The 20,311-nt window shown below is 39.9% G+C and overlaps 1 protein-coding gene across 1 annotated transcript in view; it reads left to right on the top strand.

The window, feature by feature from the left end:
• The window catches only part of LOC127576158 (X-linked interleukin-1 receptor accessory protein-like 2), a 54,908-nt gene that overhangs the window by 27,892 nt on the left and 6,705 nt on the right, over positions 1 to 20,311 (top strand). Inside the window, exons 11-15 of the mRNA XM_052026546.1 lie at positions 2,422 to 2,596; positions 8,142 to 8,210; positions 12,726 to 12,849; positions 16,558 to 16,694; positions 19,356 to 19,505. Coding sequence (XP_051882506.1) covers positions 2,422 to 2,596; positions 8,142 to 8,210; positions 12,726 to 12,849; positions 16,558 to 16,694; positions 19,356 to 19,505 — 655 coding nt within the window. The remainder of the gene's footprint in view (positions 1 to 2,421; positions 2,597 to 8,141; positions 8,211 to 12,725; positions 12,850 to 16,557; positions 16,695 to 19,355; positions 19,506 to 20,311) is intronic.

Raw genomic sequence — 20,311 nt, 5'->3', positions numbered from 1 at the left:
TAACTTCAATTCAATCACCTGTTGAAATTTTTAAGCGATTTAGTGCCACCCAGCATCACCTCATAGTGGTATAGCAATTGTAGCATAATACTTTTTCACATTAGAAATTATTGCCATTATGGTGAGTAACAACATTGCAAGCTTGTGTGTTGCACAGAAATAATAAACCATAGAACCATAGAACAACACAGCACAATACAGGCCCTTCGGCCCACCATGTTGTGCTGACCTTTAAACCACTCCTAGGACTATCTAACCCCTTCCTCCCACATATCCTCCTATTTTAAATTCCTCCATATGCTTACCTAACAATCTCTTGAACTTGACCAACATATCTGCCTCCACCACTACCCCAGGCAGTGCATTCCATGCACCAACCACTCTCTGGGTGGAAAACCACCCTCTGATATCTCCCTTGAACTTCCCACCCATTACTTTGAAGCCATTCCCTCTTGCATTGAGCATTGGTGCCCTGGGAAAGAGGAACTGGCTGTCCACTCTATCTATTCCTCTTAATATTTTGTATACCTCTATCATGTCTTCCCTCATCCTCCTTCTCTCCAAAGAGTAAAGCCTTCTCTCCCTTAGTCTCTCCTCAATCCATACTCTCTAATCCAGGCAGCATCCTGGTAAATCTCCTCTGCACCCTTTCCAATGCTTCCACATCCTTCCTATAATGAGGTGACCAGAACTGGACACAGTACTCCAAGTGTGGTCTAACCAGAGTTTTGTAGAGCTGCATCATTACCTCGTGGCTCTTAAACTCGATCCCATGACTTATGAAAGCTAACATCTCATAAGCTTTCTTAATTACCCTATCCACCTGTGAGGCAACTTTCAGTGATCTTTGGATATGAACCCCCAGATCCCTCTGCTCCTCCACACTACCCAGAATCCTGCCATTAACCTTGTACTCTGCCTTGGAATTTGTCCTTCCAAAGTGTACCACCTCACACTTCTCCAGATTGAACTCCATCTGCCACTTCTCAGCCCAGCTCTGCATCCTATCAATATCCCTCTGCAAGCTTCGACAGTCCTCCACACTGTCCACAACACCACCAACCCACCCTTCTACCCACTCATCCAAGTCATTAATAAATATCACGAAAAGTAGAGGTCCCAGAACCGTTCCTTGTGGGACACCACTAGTCACAGCCCTCCAATCTGAATGCACTCCATCCACCACAACCCTCTGCTTTCTACGGACAAGCCAATTCTGAATCCACATGGCCAAGCCTCCCTGGATCCCATGCCCTCTGACTTTCTGAAGAAGCCTACCATGTTGTATCGTGACTCATCAAGAATGCACAAAACATAATTAAGCATACTTTATTGAAATAGAGAACAGCTACTGGGCCAAGCATAAAGCAAAAACAAAATGGAGATCAGGGTCTGCTGTGACTGCAGATAAATGCAGCACTATTCACATCCCAGGATCACACTATATTTACATGGAGAAAGTCTTTATGGCTGCCGGTGCTTATACAACTGCAGCACAATATGATCTACCTATCTGAAGGAAAGAGAAAAACAAGAATCTAGAAATTCATTCACGCAATTCCAAACAAAATGATGCTATTGAAAACTGGGCTAGAGTAAAATAATTTTGCGCACATTTTTTTGTTGGATTTTCCTTTGCTGCAGCACATTTTCTCTGGTGTAAAACTCTCTTAAATGGCACTATTGACAGATCTTGCAGTGAGATCTTCAAACACACTAATTTGAAAAACAGTTCTTATTTACTTGCAGAACAAGCAGGTTTTACTAACTGCTTTTCTTCTGACACTATTATTTAAAGTGCTGGCAATTAAATTAGTTATCCTCACTAAGATCTTTAACCTTCTATGACCTTCAGTACAACCTCATCTGATCGCCTGGATTGTTTGGACCAAGGGAATAAGTTCTAGGCCAAAGTTTCAATGTTTCAAAACTGAAGACTGAACTGCACACAAACAGAACAAATGCTTGATGCCATTGTTATAATTTCAACTGCAGGTTGCCCTGTTCTTGTGAGAAATTAAAGCACCAGGAAATTGAAGTTTTGTTTTGAAATGATAATTGTGTGGCTGAGAGCCACCTGTCCTAACTTATAAGGGGGTCTTGAAATGGGTAGCCATTTAAACACACTTAAACATTAACAGACTTGCCCTACAAATTACAAAGAAAATAATGTGAAATAGTACCTGGGCACAATATAACTGGCAGTAAAATGAATATTGAAATCAAAATAGCTATTTGAGTATTGAGTTGTGGAAGAGAAATATAGCTAGAAACTGATAATATTTATCTCTGTGAAATATTTTAGGTCATGTCAGAAAGATGCAATCCAAGACCTTCCTCCAACTCTAATCACGGGCAAGATATTATTAAACTCTGATACTGTGGCTTTGGCAATTAATTATTGGCTTTACTTTCTTCCAGAATGGGGAATTAGTCAAAGAACGTGATACACGAGTTAGTCTCAAGATAAGAAATGACCAAATTCATTTATATAGAATATATGAAGAAGATTCTGGCAATTATACGTGTACCTTTAAGTTCTTTGAAAATAAAATATCATGGCTTGTGAAAAGGACATTTACTGTGAATGTTATAGGTAAGTGGAAAAATGCACCAATAATCTTGAATTGGTTTGATAAGGACCTTTGCTGTAAACTTGAAGGATTTTTTTCTACTTTAGGGCCCTACAGTTTTATAGCTCAGAGTTTTTTTAAAACAATCCCTGCCTCAGGTAATCCTTCAGACTGTTTCATGTACAGCACAATGGATTCTTCTTCATTTTTTGAGCAGGAACCATGAAGAGTGTGGGAAAAGAGAAAAATGCAAAACCTTTGTGTTTCACCTTTTCCAAACAGTTATAAAGCTTAGGTCTTCATAATGAAGTGACCTTCTTCAGATTGTGAGTAAAGCTTGACTACTAAATGGTTTGTCTGCCATGTTAACCAAGCTACAGATAAGTCACCTCTGACCACATGATTAAGACACATTCAAAAGCCAAGGCTTGGAAAAATATGTAACAATTGAATGAGAAAATCAATATTCAGTTTATCAAATAATACAGGCCAAGACTAGCACAAAGGAGTCTTACCATCTAATCATTTCATCATCACCCACTTGGCATAGATTTTAGTAAGTAAGATTTGTAATGTCCTGATGGATTTTCAAAGGCTTTCTCCAAACATATAACCTTATCTGAAACAAAACTGAATTTGAAAATCGGAAATAAGATTCTATGCTTTTGATTATCTGGTAATTCAGTATTTAAATATCATCATCCAATTCTCAAGTGGAGCTTCTCTTTGAACATAGTGTCTTCCAAAATTCAATGGTTCAGATGTCTTATGATTAAGAACATAAGTGTCTTCCAAGATTCAATGGTTCAGATGTCTTATGATTAAGAACATAGTGTCTTCCAAGATTCAATGGTTCAGATGTCTTATGATTAAGCATCAAATAAGCAGACTCAAAAGACTGAAAATGTCAGATATCAAATCTTTAGCATTATGGCAAACTAACAATGACCTGCCTTGGGATAGGAAAAGTTGCTTGTGTGAATGTTAAATTAATATGCACTAGATTTGGGTAGAGTTGATGGAGTCTATCTAATTGTATTCCCTGTATTAGAAAAATGATGTAGGTTGAGTTGATAAAAGTTCAGGTAATGATATTGATTGGGATGAAGTTACAAATCTTTTTTGGGGGAGGCATGACCTATTCACTAAGGATGGATTACACCTGAACTCCAAAGAGTCCAATATCCTGGCGGGAATGTTTAATTTAGCTGTTGGGGAGGGTTGAAACTAATCTGGCAAGGGGATGGAAACCAGGATGTTAGGATACAAGATGTTAGGGTAAGGGAGGAGGTTTATAGAAACAAGTCCAAGACAGTGTGCAGTGAGGATGGTAAGAAGGACAGGCAGGTGAAAAGTCAGGATAATTTGCTGAACAACAGAAGTACAACAAAATCAGTAGCAGATACCGGACTAAATGTGCTATATTTAAATGCACGTAGCATTAGGAATAAAGTGGATGACCTAGTGGCACAACTACAGATTAATAGATACGACATTGTGGCAATCACCGAGTCATGGCTTTATGATGGATGTGATTGGGAACTAAATGTCCAGGGATACACAGTGTATAGGAAGGATAGGCAGGTAGGCAGAGGGGGTGGTGTGGCCATGATGGTTAGTAATGATATAAAATCAATAGAAAGGAAGGACATTGGGTCAGAAGAGGTGGAATTCTTATGGGTGGAGCTAAGAAATAGCAAGGGTAAAAGGACAATAGTAGCAGTTATATACAGGCCCCTAATAGCAGTCAGGATGTGGACTATAAGTTGCAGTTAGAAATAGAAAGAGCATGTCAGAGTGACAATGTTAAGAGAATTATGAGGGATTTTAACATGAAGGTGGACTGGGAAATCCAGCAAGGCAGTAGCTCTCAGGAGAGTGAGTTTGTGGAATGTCTACTGGATGACCTTTTGGAGCAACTTGTTGATGAGCCCACCAGGGGATCGGCTGTTTTGGATTGGGTGCTGTGTAACGAACCAGAGGTGATTAGGGAACTAAAGGTAAAGGAACCATGAGGAACTAGTGATCACAATATGATTGAATTCAGTTTCAAATTTGAGAAGGAGAAGCTGATAACTGGCGTATCGATATTTCAGTGGAACAAAGGAAATTACAGTGGCATGAGAGAGGAACTGGCCCAAATTGATTAGAAGAGTAAGCTAGTTGGAGGGATGGCAGAGCAGAAATGGATGGAATTTCTACAAGAAATAAGGAAAATGCAGGATAGATATATACCAAGAAAAAATGTTTTGAATGGAAAGAAGGCACAAGTATGGATAACGAGAGAGGTGAAGGCTAAAATAAAAGCAAAAGGGAGGTCATACAAGGAAAGAAAAATTAGTGGGAAAACAGAAGACTGGGAAACTTTTAAAAACCTGCTGAAAGAAACTAAGAAGGTCATTAGGAAAGAAAAGATGAATTATGAAAGAAAGTTGGCAGATAACATTCGAAAGGATACTAAGAGTTTTTTTAAATATATAAGGAGTAAAAGGGAGACACGGGTTGATATAGGACCAATCAATAACGGTGCAAGAGAGATTATAATGGATGATAAAGAGATGGCAGAGGAATTAAATGAGTATTTTGCATCGGTCTTCACTGTGGAGGACATCAGCATTCTACCGGATAGACAGGGGTCTCAAGGAATGGAACTGAGTTCAGTTAAGATTACTAGAGAGAAGATGCTAGGAAAGCTAAATGGACTAAAGACTGATAAGTCTCCTGGACCGGATGAGCTGCATCCCCGAGTTCTGAAGGAGGTGGCTTTAGAGATTGCGGAGGCACTGGTGATCATTTTCCAGGAATTAATAGAATCCGGCATGGTTCCGGAGGACTGGAGGGTCGCAAATGCAGTTCTGCTGTATAAGAAAGGTGGGAGGCAGCATAAAGGAAACTACAGACCTATTAGTCTGAAGTCGGTGGTGGGAAAGTTATTAGAATCGATCCTCAAGGATGAAGTTATGGAATACGTAGAGGTGCAAGGCAAGATAGGTCCAAGCCAACATGGTTTCGTGAAGGGAAGATCCTGCCTGACCAACCTATTGGAGTTTTTTGAGGGAACCTCAGGTAGGGTGGATAAGGGAGAGGCGGTAGATGTTGTGTATTTAGACTTTCAAAAGGCCTTTGACAAGGTGCCGCACAAGAGGCTGATTAATAAGATGAGAGGTCATGGAATTACAGGTAGGATAACAGAATGGGTGGAGCATTGGCTGGTTGGCAGAAAGCAAAGGGTGGGAATAAAGGGATCCTGTTATGGTTGGTTACTGGTTACTAGTGGTGTTCCGCAGGGGTCGATGTTGGGGCCGCTTCTTCTTACTCTGTACATTAACGATTTGGATGATGGAGTAAATGGTTTTGTGGCTAAGTTTGCAGATGACACAAAGATAGGTGGAGGAGTAGGGAGTATTGAGGAGACAGGAAGGTTGCAGAGAGACCTAGATAGTTTAGGAGAATGGGCAAGGAAATGGCAGATGAGATTCAATGTTGAGAAATGTGCAGTTGTACACCTTGGAAACAGAAATAACTGGGCAGATCATTATCTAGAAGGGGAGAAAATTCAAAGTACAGAAGTACAAAGGGACTTGGGGGTACTCATGCAGGATACCCTAAAGGTTAACCACCAGGTCGGATTGGTGGTAAGGATCAGACTGTACAGAAGAATGAGAGGGGACCTCATAGAAACATTTAGAATGTTGAAAGGACTGACAGAGTAGATGTGGCCAAGCTGTTTCCCTTGGTGGGTGAGTCCAGGGCCAGAGGGCACAATCTTAGAATTAGAAGGTACAGGTTTAAAACAGAGATGAGGAAAAATTTCTTTGGCCAGAGGGTAGTGAATTTATGGAATTCCTTGCCACATACAGCAGTGGTGGCGAGATCATTGGAGGCGTTTAAGGAGGAGATAGATAGGTATCTAATTTAGTCAAGGTATCAAGGGATATGGGGATAAGGCTGGAAGCTGGGGTTGGAATAGTTGTTTTTGTTTGCTCATGGAGCAGACTTCCTCTCTCCCACATTTCTCATTTCTTTTTTCCTTTTCCCCTTTTCCTTGGAGAAGACTCGATGGGCCGAACGGCCTACTTCTGCTCCCTTGTCTTGTGAAATCAGCTTATCTAGAATGAGGAAAAAAGGGTGAAGGTGAAACTAAAATTGCAACAAAATGCCAGTTAAAATCTAGTTCATCTGACCAAAGTGGATGATGGTTCACTTTCAGTTTTATGTCACACCAAAACACTGTCCTGTTTTATGTTAATGCAGCCTACGTTGTTATGAAGCTGCCTGTTTATGAAAATCAAACACAGAGGGTGCTAGAAATTGAAAAAATGATAAAGCAGTGGTGCATGGGGAGCTTGAGTCAGTCTGTGCAAAGCCCCTTGGATGGGATATTCTCCATAATGTCCATAACACCACATGCAGTGTTATAGGTTTTGCACATGGAAATGCACAAAAGGATTTTCCTCAGCCAATGTTTACCTTTGTAGAGAGAGGAACTGTTTTGAGGGGAGGGGCAGATATTGTGTGTGGGGAGAGGATCCCAATGTGAAGACGAGCATTGATGTATGCTGGGGGCAGTTATTGACTGTGTAGAGGAACTTGTCAGGGAGATCGTGTCAACAGTGGAGCTATTGGGCAGGACAGGTGTGGAGATGATTGTGGGATGTACAACTAAGGATACAATCTGTGGCAAGCCACTTGAGAAGATGATCTGCGAAGTTTTCTTTTCAACTGGGGAGGTAATCTGGGAAGATGGTGACGTTGGTTGGGGAGATGATGGCGGGGTTGAACTGTGGTGAATCTGGGCCTGGTTGGACGGAGAAATGATCAAAGTGGGAGTCTGGTTTCTGGAGGATGACCAGTGAAAATTTGTAAAGTTAGAAGCTGTAGTTTATGAGCCTCAACTGCAATGAACTGTGAGGGCCAAGTACTTAATTCCCCTTGTAGTATATCTGTAAGCATGGACGTGCTCTGTATTTGTATGTTTGCTCTTACTTTCGTCCTGCTTTAATGTCATATGGTATTCCTTGTTTGCATAATGTAATATTGTCATAGACATTCAGTGTGCCAGCTTACAGTCTCAACATGCAACTAGTTTAAGAGTCAATAGTTTTTGCCTCTGCCTGTGGTGATTCTGGAGAACACTCTCCAGTTTGGTTTACATTTGATTTGAGGGATGGAAGGTCAAGGTTAGAAAATCAGAAACATGGGGCCTACCTTGTAAGTAGCACGGATAAAAGCAGATGAAGAGAGTCTCATTTTGATTCAACTTCCTACGCCGCCTGGTACTTGTCAATGGCAAATTCTGATGTCAATAGGTTACACACTTTTAAATATTAGCAAGATAATTAAATCTAAGCAATGCAAATGAAAATCAAAAAATCTGTGGATGCTGGAAATTGTAATAAAAACAGAAAGTGCTGAAAACAGCCAGAAGGTCAGACAGCATCTGTGGAAAGAGAATCAGAGTTAATGTTTCAGGTGCTCTGTTTTTATCTAAGAGACAAAAGGCCTGTTAATCCATAGCATCACGGCACTCTGTATTTGATCATTTTACAAGTTACATATTCCTTTCAGATGCTGACACAAGGAAACCTCCAATTGTAATTGACCCACATGGAGTAAAAACAATTGAAGTGGCGCTTGGTAAGTCAGAAAAAATTCACACATTTGGAAATAAAGTTTGGATATAGCATTTCAGATGCTATAACCTGACACTGCCAGTGGGAGTGGCACACATGTTCAGAAATTAGTGAACTTCCAGGCAAGAACTCAATAGGAATGTTGTTCCCCTGTGGGATCAGATTTACCTTCTGCATTATAACTCTTGACACCAATGAATTGAACGGATCAACCACTTCGTTGCCACTTATAGTATAACTTTAAGCATGGATATGCTGTGTATCTGTATATGTGAAGTCACTGTGATCCTGGTGGACGGGAGCGACAAATAGTGTGCTTGTTTGTAACAATGTCACAGACACCCAGTCTACACTGCTTGGCGCTATCCCAATTTGATATAGACTTTCAGCCTGAACACTCAAATGTAGAGATCCCCATGTACTTTGTAAAAGACACCTGCTTAGACTGTGTGTTGCCCAGTGGGAACCTGGAGTGAATCATTGCCCTCCCTTCTGCTGACTGTGCTATGCTGGGTACCCATAAGTGCCATGAACCGGGTATAAACCATTGGCCTCTATTGCTGCTCCTGTCACACGGAGTTGCCCATGACTCAGCGTCAAGATGCTGAGTGTGAAGACTGGTGTTAGGCAGGCTGCGGCAAGTGATGGAGCTACTCAGCACTGAAATGTGGGCCTCAGAGTTAAATCTTGGCTGGTACGGTGAGTGTTGGCTATTGCTGGAGGCTGGCACAACACTCTCCATGCGTTGCTGACCGATCATCTGGATCCTATGGACCCTCTCATCACCTCCTGTTGGATGTGATGGAATCTGCTGTCTCCCCCTCTCTTTGGCTGCACGGTTCTCCCCAACCCAGAGGTTTCTCTATGGTAACAAGTGGGGTTTTCCTGCAACCACACACATGGAATCTCGTTTGTCTAAGTCCTCTGCATGTAGCGGTGAGAGCACAGATAAACCACAGCAAGCCACAGTGTCAGGAGGTAAAGGAGTTGGCTCATCACCAGTCTATCACAAGCAACATATTCCGTTGTGTCACTATTGAACAGAAGTGGAATAACAAAGCCAGACCAGCTGGCTACACTGGGGGCCTTGGCACATGTGGTCAAATCTGAGAATTATTCAGCATTAACATAAAACAGACACATTATTTAAAGTGAACAAAATCATGGAAGTTCCTGGAGAACGTGATATCATGAGAGCCCAAAACAATGTGATTACAGGTGTGAAAAAGGCAATACTCCAGATGCAGATTAGGCCAGAAATGTATAGCATGTTGGCAAATCTTCAGACAGTCAGGGTGAAAGGAATCTTGTTTAAAATTCTGTGCAGAAACTTAATGATTATTTTAAACTGGATGGCAAAGCTGTTAGAAGTAGCTTTATGTTTGAACCGTGGAGCTAGAAGCAGAGAGAGATGATTCGTGAGTGCATTGTTTCACTAAAAAACTTGTCCTTGCTTTGCAACTTTGCTGCCTTTTTTGGTATTGTACCTCATTCAATAGGTTCGTGTACAGACAGGTAGATAAACAAATTCAGGAAAAGTCGTTGTGAGTGCGCAAAACCTGGCATTTATGCGATATTGGTGCATCAATGGAAATAGCATCCAGAAATGCTAGAGAATCCTTTCCACCACAAACAACTGGTATAGCTGCAGTTCACAGTCAGATTGTTGTAACAAGGTGCAAGGTTAGAAAATCAATTGAAATGTACTAGTGAAACCAATTCAGTCAGTTGCTATTGCATTATTATGTGCTATTATGTAGGTATAATAAAGAACTACAGTTCCCAGTAGGCAATGCAAGGGGTCACATGGGGAAACAGAAAGTGGCTGGAAAGAGCAGGAAAAGCCAGCCAGCCTGGTGTTGTAAGTCTGTGCAGTCTGTTGTTTTGTTGTTTTAATAAATGTTCCGATGTTAAACCCACGCCAAGTTTGTCTCGTGATGAAGAACAAACCTAACAGCTATGATCCCAATGATCATCACTCACTTCAGCCTTCTAAGTTTAAAACAGACAACTTTTTCTATTGCTAACAGTGAGGTCACATTTTAACAGCCTGCTGATCCCAGGATAAGAAAGCCAGTTTCAATGACAATTCGAAACAAAAAAAATTAGGACTTTGTAGTTTGTAAGTTAACTCAGAAAATAAGGAACTGGTTTGTACAGTATGCTCACCACAGGCAGAAACAGTAGCAAATGGATGGACTTTTGAGTAAAGGTATTACTAACTATCGCAGTGATATAAAACAGATAATGAGTAAATATAATTAGTCTAGCAAGTTTAGACAGATGCTGTTGATGAAAAATACTGTCAAAATGAAAACCAATTCTAGTGAGACTGCACTGTCAATTAAATACATAGGGCAGCAGAATGAAGAGCAAGTACGACTAGCCATTACTGAATAGCCAATGAAAACAAGTAATCTTTAATTGGGAAAAACTGGTTGAGAAAACCAAGCTACATCGGAAGAAAGTTTTCAGTAGGATAAACTCAATGCCTCAGCATATCGTTTGCTGTAGAAGTATAATGATACATGATCGAGTTCAATTACACTGACATAAATGGGGTGCAATCTGCACATTTGCATGAGATGAAAGGTAAAGCCAATCTATTGCAAGCCAAAACCAGTCCCATACGCTCCAAAGGACCTAGTTGAAAATTAATTGCCCTAAACAAATATTGTGCATTGATAAACTGACCAGAATGAGTGGACCATGTCAATATTGTTGTGCCTAAGGTAGGCTGTGTGGAGACTACAAAAATCACAGGCTGGTAACAGAGTAGCAGGGTCAAAGGTCTACCACAACATTAAACTGTTATTTTCCTCAGCTCTGCCAGTGTGCAGAGTCTAATGAGAACAAATCAAGGATCAAATCTTTGCCAATGGCTGCAAATGCCTAATCTGTAGCTCTATTTACACACTAACGATTTTTGGGAAAAAATTGAGTCTTTTTTACTGGTATGAATAAGATTAAATAAAGTGAATTGTTTATGGAGGTGCAGCCATTCTCTGAAATCCCACCTGCAAATGCCTGACAACCCAGTTCAGCCACTTCTTGTGGGAGCATTTTTGCCGCTCAGATATGGGTGTATCTTATGGACAGTGAAGTAGCTGCTTTTAAGTGGGCAGCATTGTTCTACGTTAATCAACACAGTTAATATTTTGCTTCATTGTTATTAGCTGCCTTTGAGCAGCTGCTGAGTATGGGTATTCCAGCTCAGTGCTGAAAGCCCTGGATGGTAAAACTGGGGAGGAGTTCTTGAGGGTCTCCAGACGCCAGCTTTGTATGAAGCAAATGATGCATGCTGTGTTTGCAAATAGCAAAGACATCTCTTTGTCTGTGGTACTGAGGAATGAACTGGACTGTATACTTACCTGCAATGGGGTGACAGTGTTCTGTCAAGCACAACACGTTTGCAGATGGTATCCATATGAGGATTTTACATGCATATCCATGGCTTTTATGCGGGAAGTTGACACTTTCCTCATGTGCCAGTCCATGCTGTCCAATAAACTCGATGAAGAAGAAACTCAGGATGAAGAGTTCCTATGAGGGTCACAATTATTTGTTCTACTGAGAAAGTTTTTAATTGAGGACATCAGCAAACTTGTTCCCTGTCCACCACCCAGACCTGAGAAATGTATCAAACAACAGTTGTGTGTGATGCTTGAATTAGCATTGTAGTGTTGCTTTTTTATCATGCTATGTTACTGAATTTCTTTTTTTAAGAATGCTGTTTGTAATTCCTCCTTAAGGATAGTTCTGAGTATGCCTGGTATCTTGGGTGTAGCAACAAAAATAACAGCCATGTTTCCCTTGTGATCAGCAATGAATCTGGAAATTTAATCAAACTGGACTAGATGCAGTTTATACTTATCATAGAGAAGGTATGGTAGTTCAAAATTTCTAGCCTTGATTGGCCTCACAAGATATGTGTGCAACAGCAAGAAGTATAATTACCTTTAATTTCCAATTTAATCAAACTGGACTAGATGCAGTTTATACTTATCATAGAGAAGGTATGGTAGTTCAAAATTTCTAGCCTTGATTGGCCTCACAAGATATGTGTGCAACAGCAAGAAGTATAATTACCTTTAATTTCCCATTGGTGGCTGTGAATATTTGCCGCTGCACACATAAGATCAACATTCCTCCTGAGTGCAGCTTATGCCCTGTGGTTTCAAAGAGTAAGGATGCCTAACTTGACATTAGGAACTCAACCCATTCAGTACGGAGAGGGACAATTTTCCATTCCCCAATTAGCCTCCTTGGCAAATTTTGAACTTCCAGAAAAGACAGCTATAGACCAAACTTGCTCAGTCTGCTTTTCCTGCAACTGTGGATCACTTACATTTGGTCAGGCATACCTGTTGGAAAAATCAGGGAATCCCAGCTCCTTCAGCCACACATGCAGGGCATATTGGACAACGGAGCTATTTTAAAGTCATTATCTAAAACAAACTCAGGCTTCTGTGAAATGATAACCTGCACCATTTCTAACAATTCATATGTTTTATTCCAGGTAGTTCTGTGCAAATAACGTGCAGAGTTTCATTTGGTTATGAAAGGAATTTTTCCCCTGTGATAAAATGGTTAACAAATGAAGGTGAGATGGAAAATATGAGAATCCAGCAGGGCGAAGTTAAGTAAGTTTTAAATCTTTGAAATCATTTTATTTTATTAGATTACTAAATTTTTCATTGGTTTCTATATTTAGGCTTGGCTCTTGATAGGAAAGATAACTTATCTTTTCAGTATTTGGATAAAATTGTAATGTAAACAAATTGGCTGTCCATACAAAAAGTCAATTGTTAGAGTTATAGGTGTCTCTAATACATCAATAAATTGTTCACTTGAGGTTAAGGAAATGGTGTGTATTTTTCCCACTGTTTCTGTTAAGTTGTTTCAATATGTCTTGTCCATATCACTTATTCATACTCGGTAAACTATAATATATAGCCTGGCAATTATGATGTGGTCTGCAAATCATGCAGTAGGGTTGTTGTAAGAGTGTGCTCAAGTATATTGGATATGGGCCAGGTGCTACAAATTTCACTAATGGCCAAGGTATAGGCTGCATCTGGGACTGGGCCCTGATCAGGAGGGTGGGGGTGGGGGTGGGGGTGGGGGTGGGGGTGGGGGTGGGGGTGGGGGTGGGAAGGTGAGGCCTGGAGATCAGGGTCTTGTGGTATAAATCAGGAAGTTGATTGGCTGGTAGTTGGAAGTTGGGAATGTCAATCAGAGATCAGGAGAGTTAGGGAGTGTGGGCCCTGGCTGACTGGGGGATGAGGTCTTGTTTGGTATGGTGGGGGTTGCCTGCAGGAAAGGAGGCACATTGTGGAACTTCACTGTGTGGGATTCCAGCCCTGGTTAGTGTGATTAAAATCTGGTTATTCTGGAAGAGTTCAATGGCAGGGATTCCTTGGAACAATACAGACTAATTTTGTTAGCAATGCTCTTAAAAAGTGTTGTACAGAGCAGCATATAATTTGATGTGTACGTGAAGTGATTTGTGGGTAAAGGTCACTTGTTGAACTTCTGGAATGGCAATGCTCATCTCAGAAATGGTCATGATTGTGTTCCACCCCAAAATATTTATTTCCTGATGTGTAATGCTGAATTTCTGGGCCAAAATGTTATAGGTAGCAAGATTTAAGGGGGACACTTTGAATGCATTTAACTTTAATAATTAGAATACTTGTTAATTGATGAAATACATAATTTTTCATAATATGAAAAATCTGCGATGTCAACATTCAAAATTTATTTAGATGAGTACATGGATAGAAGGGGCTTAGAGAGATATGGATCAAATGTGGGCAAATGGGACTAGCTTGATGGGCAACGTGGTCAGCATGGATGAGTTGGGCTGAGGAGTCTGTTTCCATTACTCTATGCCTCCAAAAGGGAACTGGAAAACTAGTTTTTCTTATTCTTCATCTGTTATGTAGCAATTTCAAAGGACAGTGATTGCTCTTGAAGGATAACTTTCCTCTTGCCCTTATGGTAACAATGTTCCCTGTCACTTTGTATTTGTGTTGGGGGTGGGGAAGTAATGTTCCTTTGGGGTCTTGCCCTACCTACAGTTTGCTTAAAAACTTCTGCCTTGCTACAGCTGGTATGGGACATTTTCAAGCCCTTTACTCTTAAAGAGGATGATACAATAATACTTCCAGCAGGGAATTTGATATATCAGTGATTTGCTGAGGCCATATGAGTATTCTTCTCCTTGGCAAAAGCTGGCTCCTTATTGGCTATATTATTATCATCAACATCAATTAGCTGAAGGGTCTTCTAACTTGGAGACTCTGTGTCTGGGGGAACCATCAGTCATAGAGGTAAACCAGATTCCTTGAGAGACAAATGATCGCTGTGTCTCATAGCTGCTGCATGTACTTTAATGTTGCTGCATTGGCAAATATTTCTCTAAAATAAAATCAGAAAATATTTACCATGTCAGGTTGCATCTGTGGGGCATGATTAATGGTCAAATATCCTTCATCTGAGCTGAAATGTTAACTTTGTTCCCATAGATGTTGCCTGGCCTGCTAAGTATTTCTAGCATTCTCTGTTTTTATGTTAGATTTCCAGCATCTGCAGTTTTTATTTTTATTTTTCAAATATTTCTCTCCTCTCCACTGGTATTTTCCCCAGACTCAAGCCTATGGCTATGAACTGAGCTCCCAACAAAAAACTAGAGAGCATTGATGTTGTTAGTGAAGCTGATCAAAGTGAATTGGATGTTGAAGTCATGGCAGGGTTACATAGATCTGGTACTTTTTTTTGTTGTTGAAGAAAATAGGGACCTTTAATTTTGAATTAATGCTCTGAAAATATATTTCTGTGATTTTTTTTTAAAATCAAAATTCATTGATATTGAAATATCCACCAGCCTTTTGGACAGTCTAAAGGTCATAAATACTTTTGTAACAGTTTCTGTTCTGTTACTTCTGTCATATCTGTAAGATTTTACAATCATGACCCTAATTTATTACTACTTCTCATTTAGTTCTTTGTACATTTGTTTCCATGATGTAGGTAGGTGTTACTTACATTTACTGTATTTGTTAAGTTCAGTCTTAACTTGTGCAAGTGAGGTAAAATCAGTCAAGGTTTACTAAACACTGAACTTAAAATAAAATAAGTATAATCTTCTCAAATAATGTATGTTTCAAGATATTAGCAAAAATTTCTGATGTAAAAATCAAATATCATGACCTCTAAATTCTAATACCCTTAAATAGCTTTAACTCTTCAACTGTAAATATATATTCATCTTGAATGTACTTCTCTCCAACCCTGACTCTGAACGCAACTCACTCCAATGATCACATCGAGGAATCAGTTGCGTTTGTACAGGAGATCATCCTTATGCAAGATCATCCTCTTGCAAGCTGTTGCTTCAAACAATTTCAAAGATTACACACATCTAGAGTTCACTATAACTCAGTGGTTTTGAACAGGACCTGTCCAAGTGATCACTCTTCTCCCATGCATTCTGGGGATCAATCCAGTCTGCATTTCCTGATTTATTGCCAAAATGTGCCCTGACCCCTCTTATAATGCAAAAATTACACCTTGGACAATTTGATTGACACAATCAGTCCTTGGATTGTACCACATTTATCATAGTTCTTTGTTGGATGTCCATCATAGTGATTCTTCCTCATGAATTAATCCATTATCCTCCCAAGGGAAGGCCATCCTGTTTGATATTTTGATTAAGGTATTTGGATGGGAAGATTTCTGGGCTTAAATAGCATCTTGAAAAGCTGATCAATGGGTTTCACTCCAGAAATGACTTAAACATTAATGTTTCTAAAAAGCTTGGAAATTAACCCAGACTTGGTGGAACTGAAGTTGGTGCTTCTCGAGGGCCAGATACAACCAGATCACATCAGAGATGTTGCATTTCTATCCATTTATACCTGATTAATGTGAAGTACTATAAAACAGTACCTTTAATATCTACTCTGTGTGTTACATCTGATAAAAGCATGTATTTCCTTATTGACTGGGAACAGAATACATTGTTTAATTGGTAATTCAATTATGCTGACTTTTATTACCAATGTGCACTGTCATACATTCTTATGTGCCTGCAATTTTAACAAAAATGTTAGTTCCTTTAAAATAATGTTTTGGCTCAGGTAATTATCAACCCAACTTTATACCAGTACAATTTCAACATGAAAACTCATGTTAATTCTGTGCCAACCATAGACTGTCAGTGTAAAAAAAAGTCAACATTAAAAACTGTACTGAACAATGTCTTTTGTCGTTTGAAGAAAAAACATCTCTCATAACTTTTCATGTAAATTAAACTATCTGTATTCATCTTGTTAGCTCAACTAAAACAAGGGAGAATATTTATTGATTCGGGAAGCAAAGCTGAACAAAGTTACTGAAGAAGACTTTAATACCAACTTCACGTGCTTCTCCCAGAATTCCCAGGGAAATTCTTCTGGGGTGCTCAGACTCAAAGAGAAAGGTACGTGACCAACAAATGGAGATTATATACTATAATATGAAAATTATATAAAGTATTAAATAAAGATTGGAATATCCACATGACTAAAGGGGAGCTGAAATATCAAAACTAATCTTGTAAATAGTCTAATATTTTATGTATTTTAAATCCTATACTTATGAAACATCCAATGAAGGAAATTAAAAAAAAAACAAATTACCTTTCAGTGCCAGATCATCCGTCAAGAAGTAGGCCTTAGTTTGCCATTCAGATCTCCCTGAGCATTAGATTTTCAGGGAACTTTATTGGTGAGTCTGATTTGTAAAACTTTGGTTCATGTCCATTGAAATGAATTGTGCCAGAGAAGAATGTGAAGGCATATTCAACCACTAAAGGCAATTTCCACATTAAACTATACATGTCTGCATGGAGCAATGTTGGCAAATGTTGGTGTTTTCACTATCATTTGCTGACACCAAATCCAGGCTAAGGACTTATTGCTGTCTCAGAGAAATATTTTATTTCCTATTATGGAATAAGGCACCAGCTTGCTGCTGGTGTTGTGATTTTGAATAAGCCACATGGAGATGAGCTACAGATGTAAAAAGTCTTTATTCAGCAATGACGAGCAGATATTCTGGAATAAATGCTCTCAGAGAATCTCTAAAGTACATTGAGATTTTATATTCATTAAGAACAAAGATAACTGGAGGTGATTAAATGGTTATAATTACACAATTTATGTCAACATTTTGGGTGTAGACGAGTAACTTTGTAGAATTACATATTTACAATAGGAGTACATCTTAAATGACAAGACATCTTTGAATATTCAAGTATATGTGCATAGTCTGAAGTGTTCTGAACACAAAACCCCAGACACTCAAATTTAGTTCTTTTTATCACAGTATGGAGGGATGGCTCCCTGGTAATACAAATACCCCAAATATTGATTGATAGAACAAATACATCTTTAACTATGTATTAAGTGGCAGAGTTATGTTTTTAACGATGCACTAAGTGATAGGATGGCCACTTAATCCCTTCCCTGATCTCATCCTGGGAGCTTCAATATGGGCCTGTTAACACAAACATTCATCTCCTTGTTTTGCCCTGCATAATTTACAATAGTGCAAAAACCAGAATGTCCACTCTTGATGGCTAGTTTCAATATCCTTAAAGTATTCAATCTCATCTATTGCATTCAGTGCACGTGATGTGGCTGTCTCTGTATTGGGAAGACCAAGCACAGACTAGTTGACTGATTTGCTGGGCACCTATGCTCTGCACAAAATGGCAATCCCCAGCTCCCAGTTGCATACCCAATTCAATTCCCCTTCCCATTCCCATACCGACTTATCCATCCTCAGACTTCTACGCTGCCAGGTGATGCCCAATACAAACTAGTAGAGCAACCCCTCGTATTTCACCTGGGTAGTCTACAACAGAATGGAATGAATATTGCCACTTTCAGGTAACCCTGACCTCTGGTGTGTTTTTCCCTCTACCCTCCTCTCTCCTTCCGGTCCTCCCATTTTTGCCCCTTCTCCCATATCACCCCTTCAGCCCCCATCTTCGTCATCGTGCCACCCCCCCCCCCAAGTCCCCCCCAGGTTCCATCCACCTACTACCACAGATTTTCACCCACCAGCACCCCCTCCTCCATTTTCATTCTAGTTCCATCTCCCTTCACCTCTCCCCCTAATGGTTCCCATTATCTACTTCCTTACTTATCAGATTCCAGCACTGATGTCCTTTGTGTTCCTGCTTATCACCCTCCGAGCTGTCTTTGTCTTCACCTTTACCTTCCACCTGCCACTCTCCTGCCTTTTTGTCTGCCTCCATTCATCATCCACCTGTCTCGTCTCCCAATTCCACCCCTCCTCCTCCCTGACTTCATCTGCCCATCATCCTTCACTCCCTGTTTCACCAATTAACTACTGGTCCCTGTCTCACCATGCCCTCCCTCTCCTCTTTGTACTGGCTATTTCCCCTCTTCATCCCTAATGCTAGGTATTGGATGGATATTACTTTTTTTTGGAAGACTGGTTCTCCTTTGTATTAATAGCCACTGTCCACATAATTCCTGAAAAATGAACCATGCTTCACAATCCCTAACATTGGTTTACAAATTATTTGTCTTGCCCTGAGTCTAAAGAATTGGCTGAATTCATGGGAGATACATGCATATCACTGCAGTTTTAAGACACTCTGGTCTAATCTTCATTGATAAAAAGGGGTAGTAAGAATCAGCTGCAGAAGGTTGAGGTCTGGAGGATTTTAACCTGGGATCATGTGCCTTCCAAAGACATGAACCAGCAGCAGGCCAAGTGTTAGTTGTGGAATTTCGAAGCAGCAGCACCCAAGGTGTAGCAAAATGTAAGCTGTGGGAAGGGGTAGGAGGCAACCCATTGAGTCACAGGAAAATGCACAGCAGCAAATTTGCTCTTGGATAGTTTTAGCATCATTGTCATTACTACGTTTCTCAGACTATTAATTGCAATCCACAGTGAAGAATTTTCTTTTTGTTCTAATTCAAGCTTTTACTCATCTGTTTGAGAAAGTTGGGATACAGTGACAATTTGCCTTCAAATGTAAAGAGTGGGGAAAAAAAGCTATTTAAGGAGAGCTGTACCTATATAACATATTTGATGTTCCTGCAATTTGATGTTATAATTACAGTGTCCTCCACCTTTCAAATAAAAGTGATAACCATATCTACATCACTAATATTTGTGGTGATTGTTTCTGGATGTGTTGGAGTATATAGATTTTGGATTGAAATTGTTCTACTTTACCTGCATTATTTCTCAAAGGATGAAACCATTGGAGGTGAGATTAATTATTGGTTCTTAAGTATTGATTGCATTCAACTCAACTTGGGCATTACTATGTTTACAGTTGTATGTTTAAATTATAGCATACTATATTATTAAAAGTCCTGGGTCTAATTTAAAATATGCTCATAGTATTTGGGGATTCCATATATAGGAAAGATGGCACAGTGGTGTAGGTGGTGCCGTCTCTGTGGACTTTGCACGTTCTTCCCATGACAGTTTCTTTCGGGTGCTCCAGTTTCCTCCCACAATCCAAAGACGTGTGGGTTTGCAAGTGAATTTGACACCGTGAATTGCCCCTAGTATGTTGGTAAGTCGGATTATCTGGGGGGAGTTGATGGGAACGTGGAGAGGATAAAAATGGATTAGTGTAAGTCAGTGCTTGTTGGTTGACATGGTCTCAGTGGGCCAAAGGGCCTGGTTCCATGCTGTATGACTCTATGACTGAAAACTTATATTTCCACATTTCTTCAGTGGAATCTTGTAATATTGGGGTAATTAAGTAGCATTTTTTTTTTCAGTGGGAATTAAAGTGACAGTAACTGGGAGCTTGGGATTACTGACTTTATCAGGATTGGAATAAGTCAGAGCTTTAAGACGATTTTAAGATGAGGTGGGAAGACTATGGCTGTGGCCTGTGATTAAAGTAGGCAACAGGAAAGTGAAACGATAAAGGTGTGATTGTGCACGGTGAAAGGGAATGGAACTGGTAAAGATAAAGAAACAATTGTACATCTGGATACAGGTAAGTGGGGAAGAGCAAAATTATTGCAATAAAAACAGAATGCTGGAGGTATTCAG

This window comes from Pristis pectinata, chromosome 11 (assembly GCF_009764475.1).
Source record: "Pristis pectinata isolate sPriPec2 chromosome 11, sPriPec2.1.pri, whole genome shotgun sequence".
Classification (NCBI taxonomy): domain Eukaryota; kingdom Metazoa; phylum Chordata; class Chondrichthyes; order Rhinopristiformes; family Pristidae; genus Pristis; species Pristis pectinata.
Note: the sequence above shows the minus strand (reverse complement) of the source record. Positions and strands in the feature narration are given on the sequence as shown.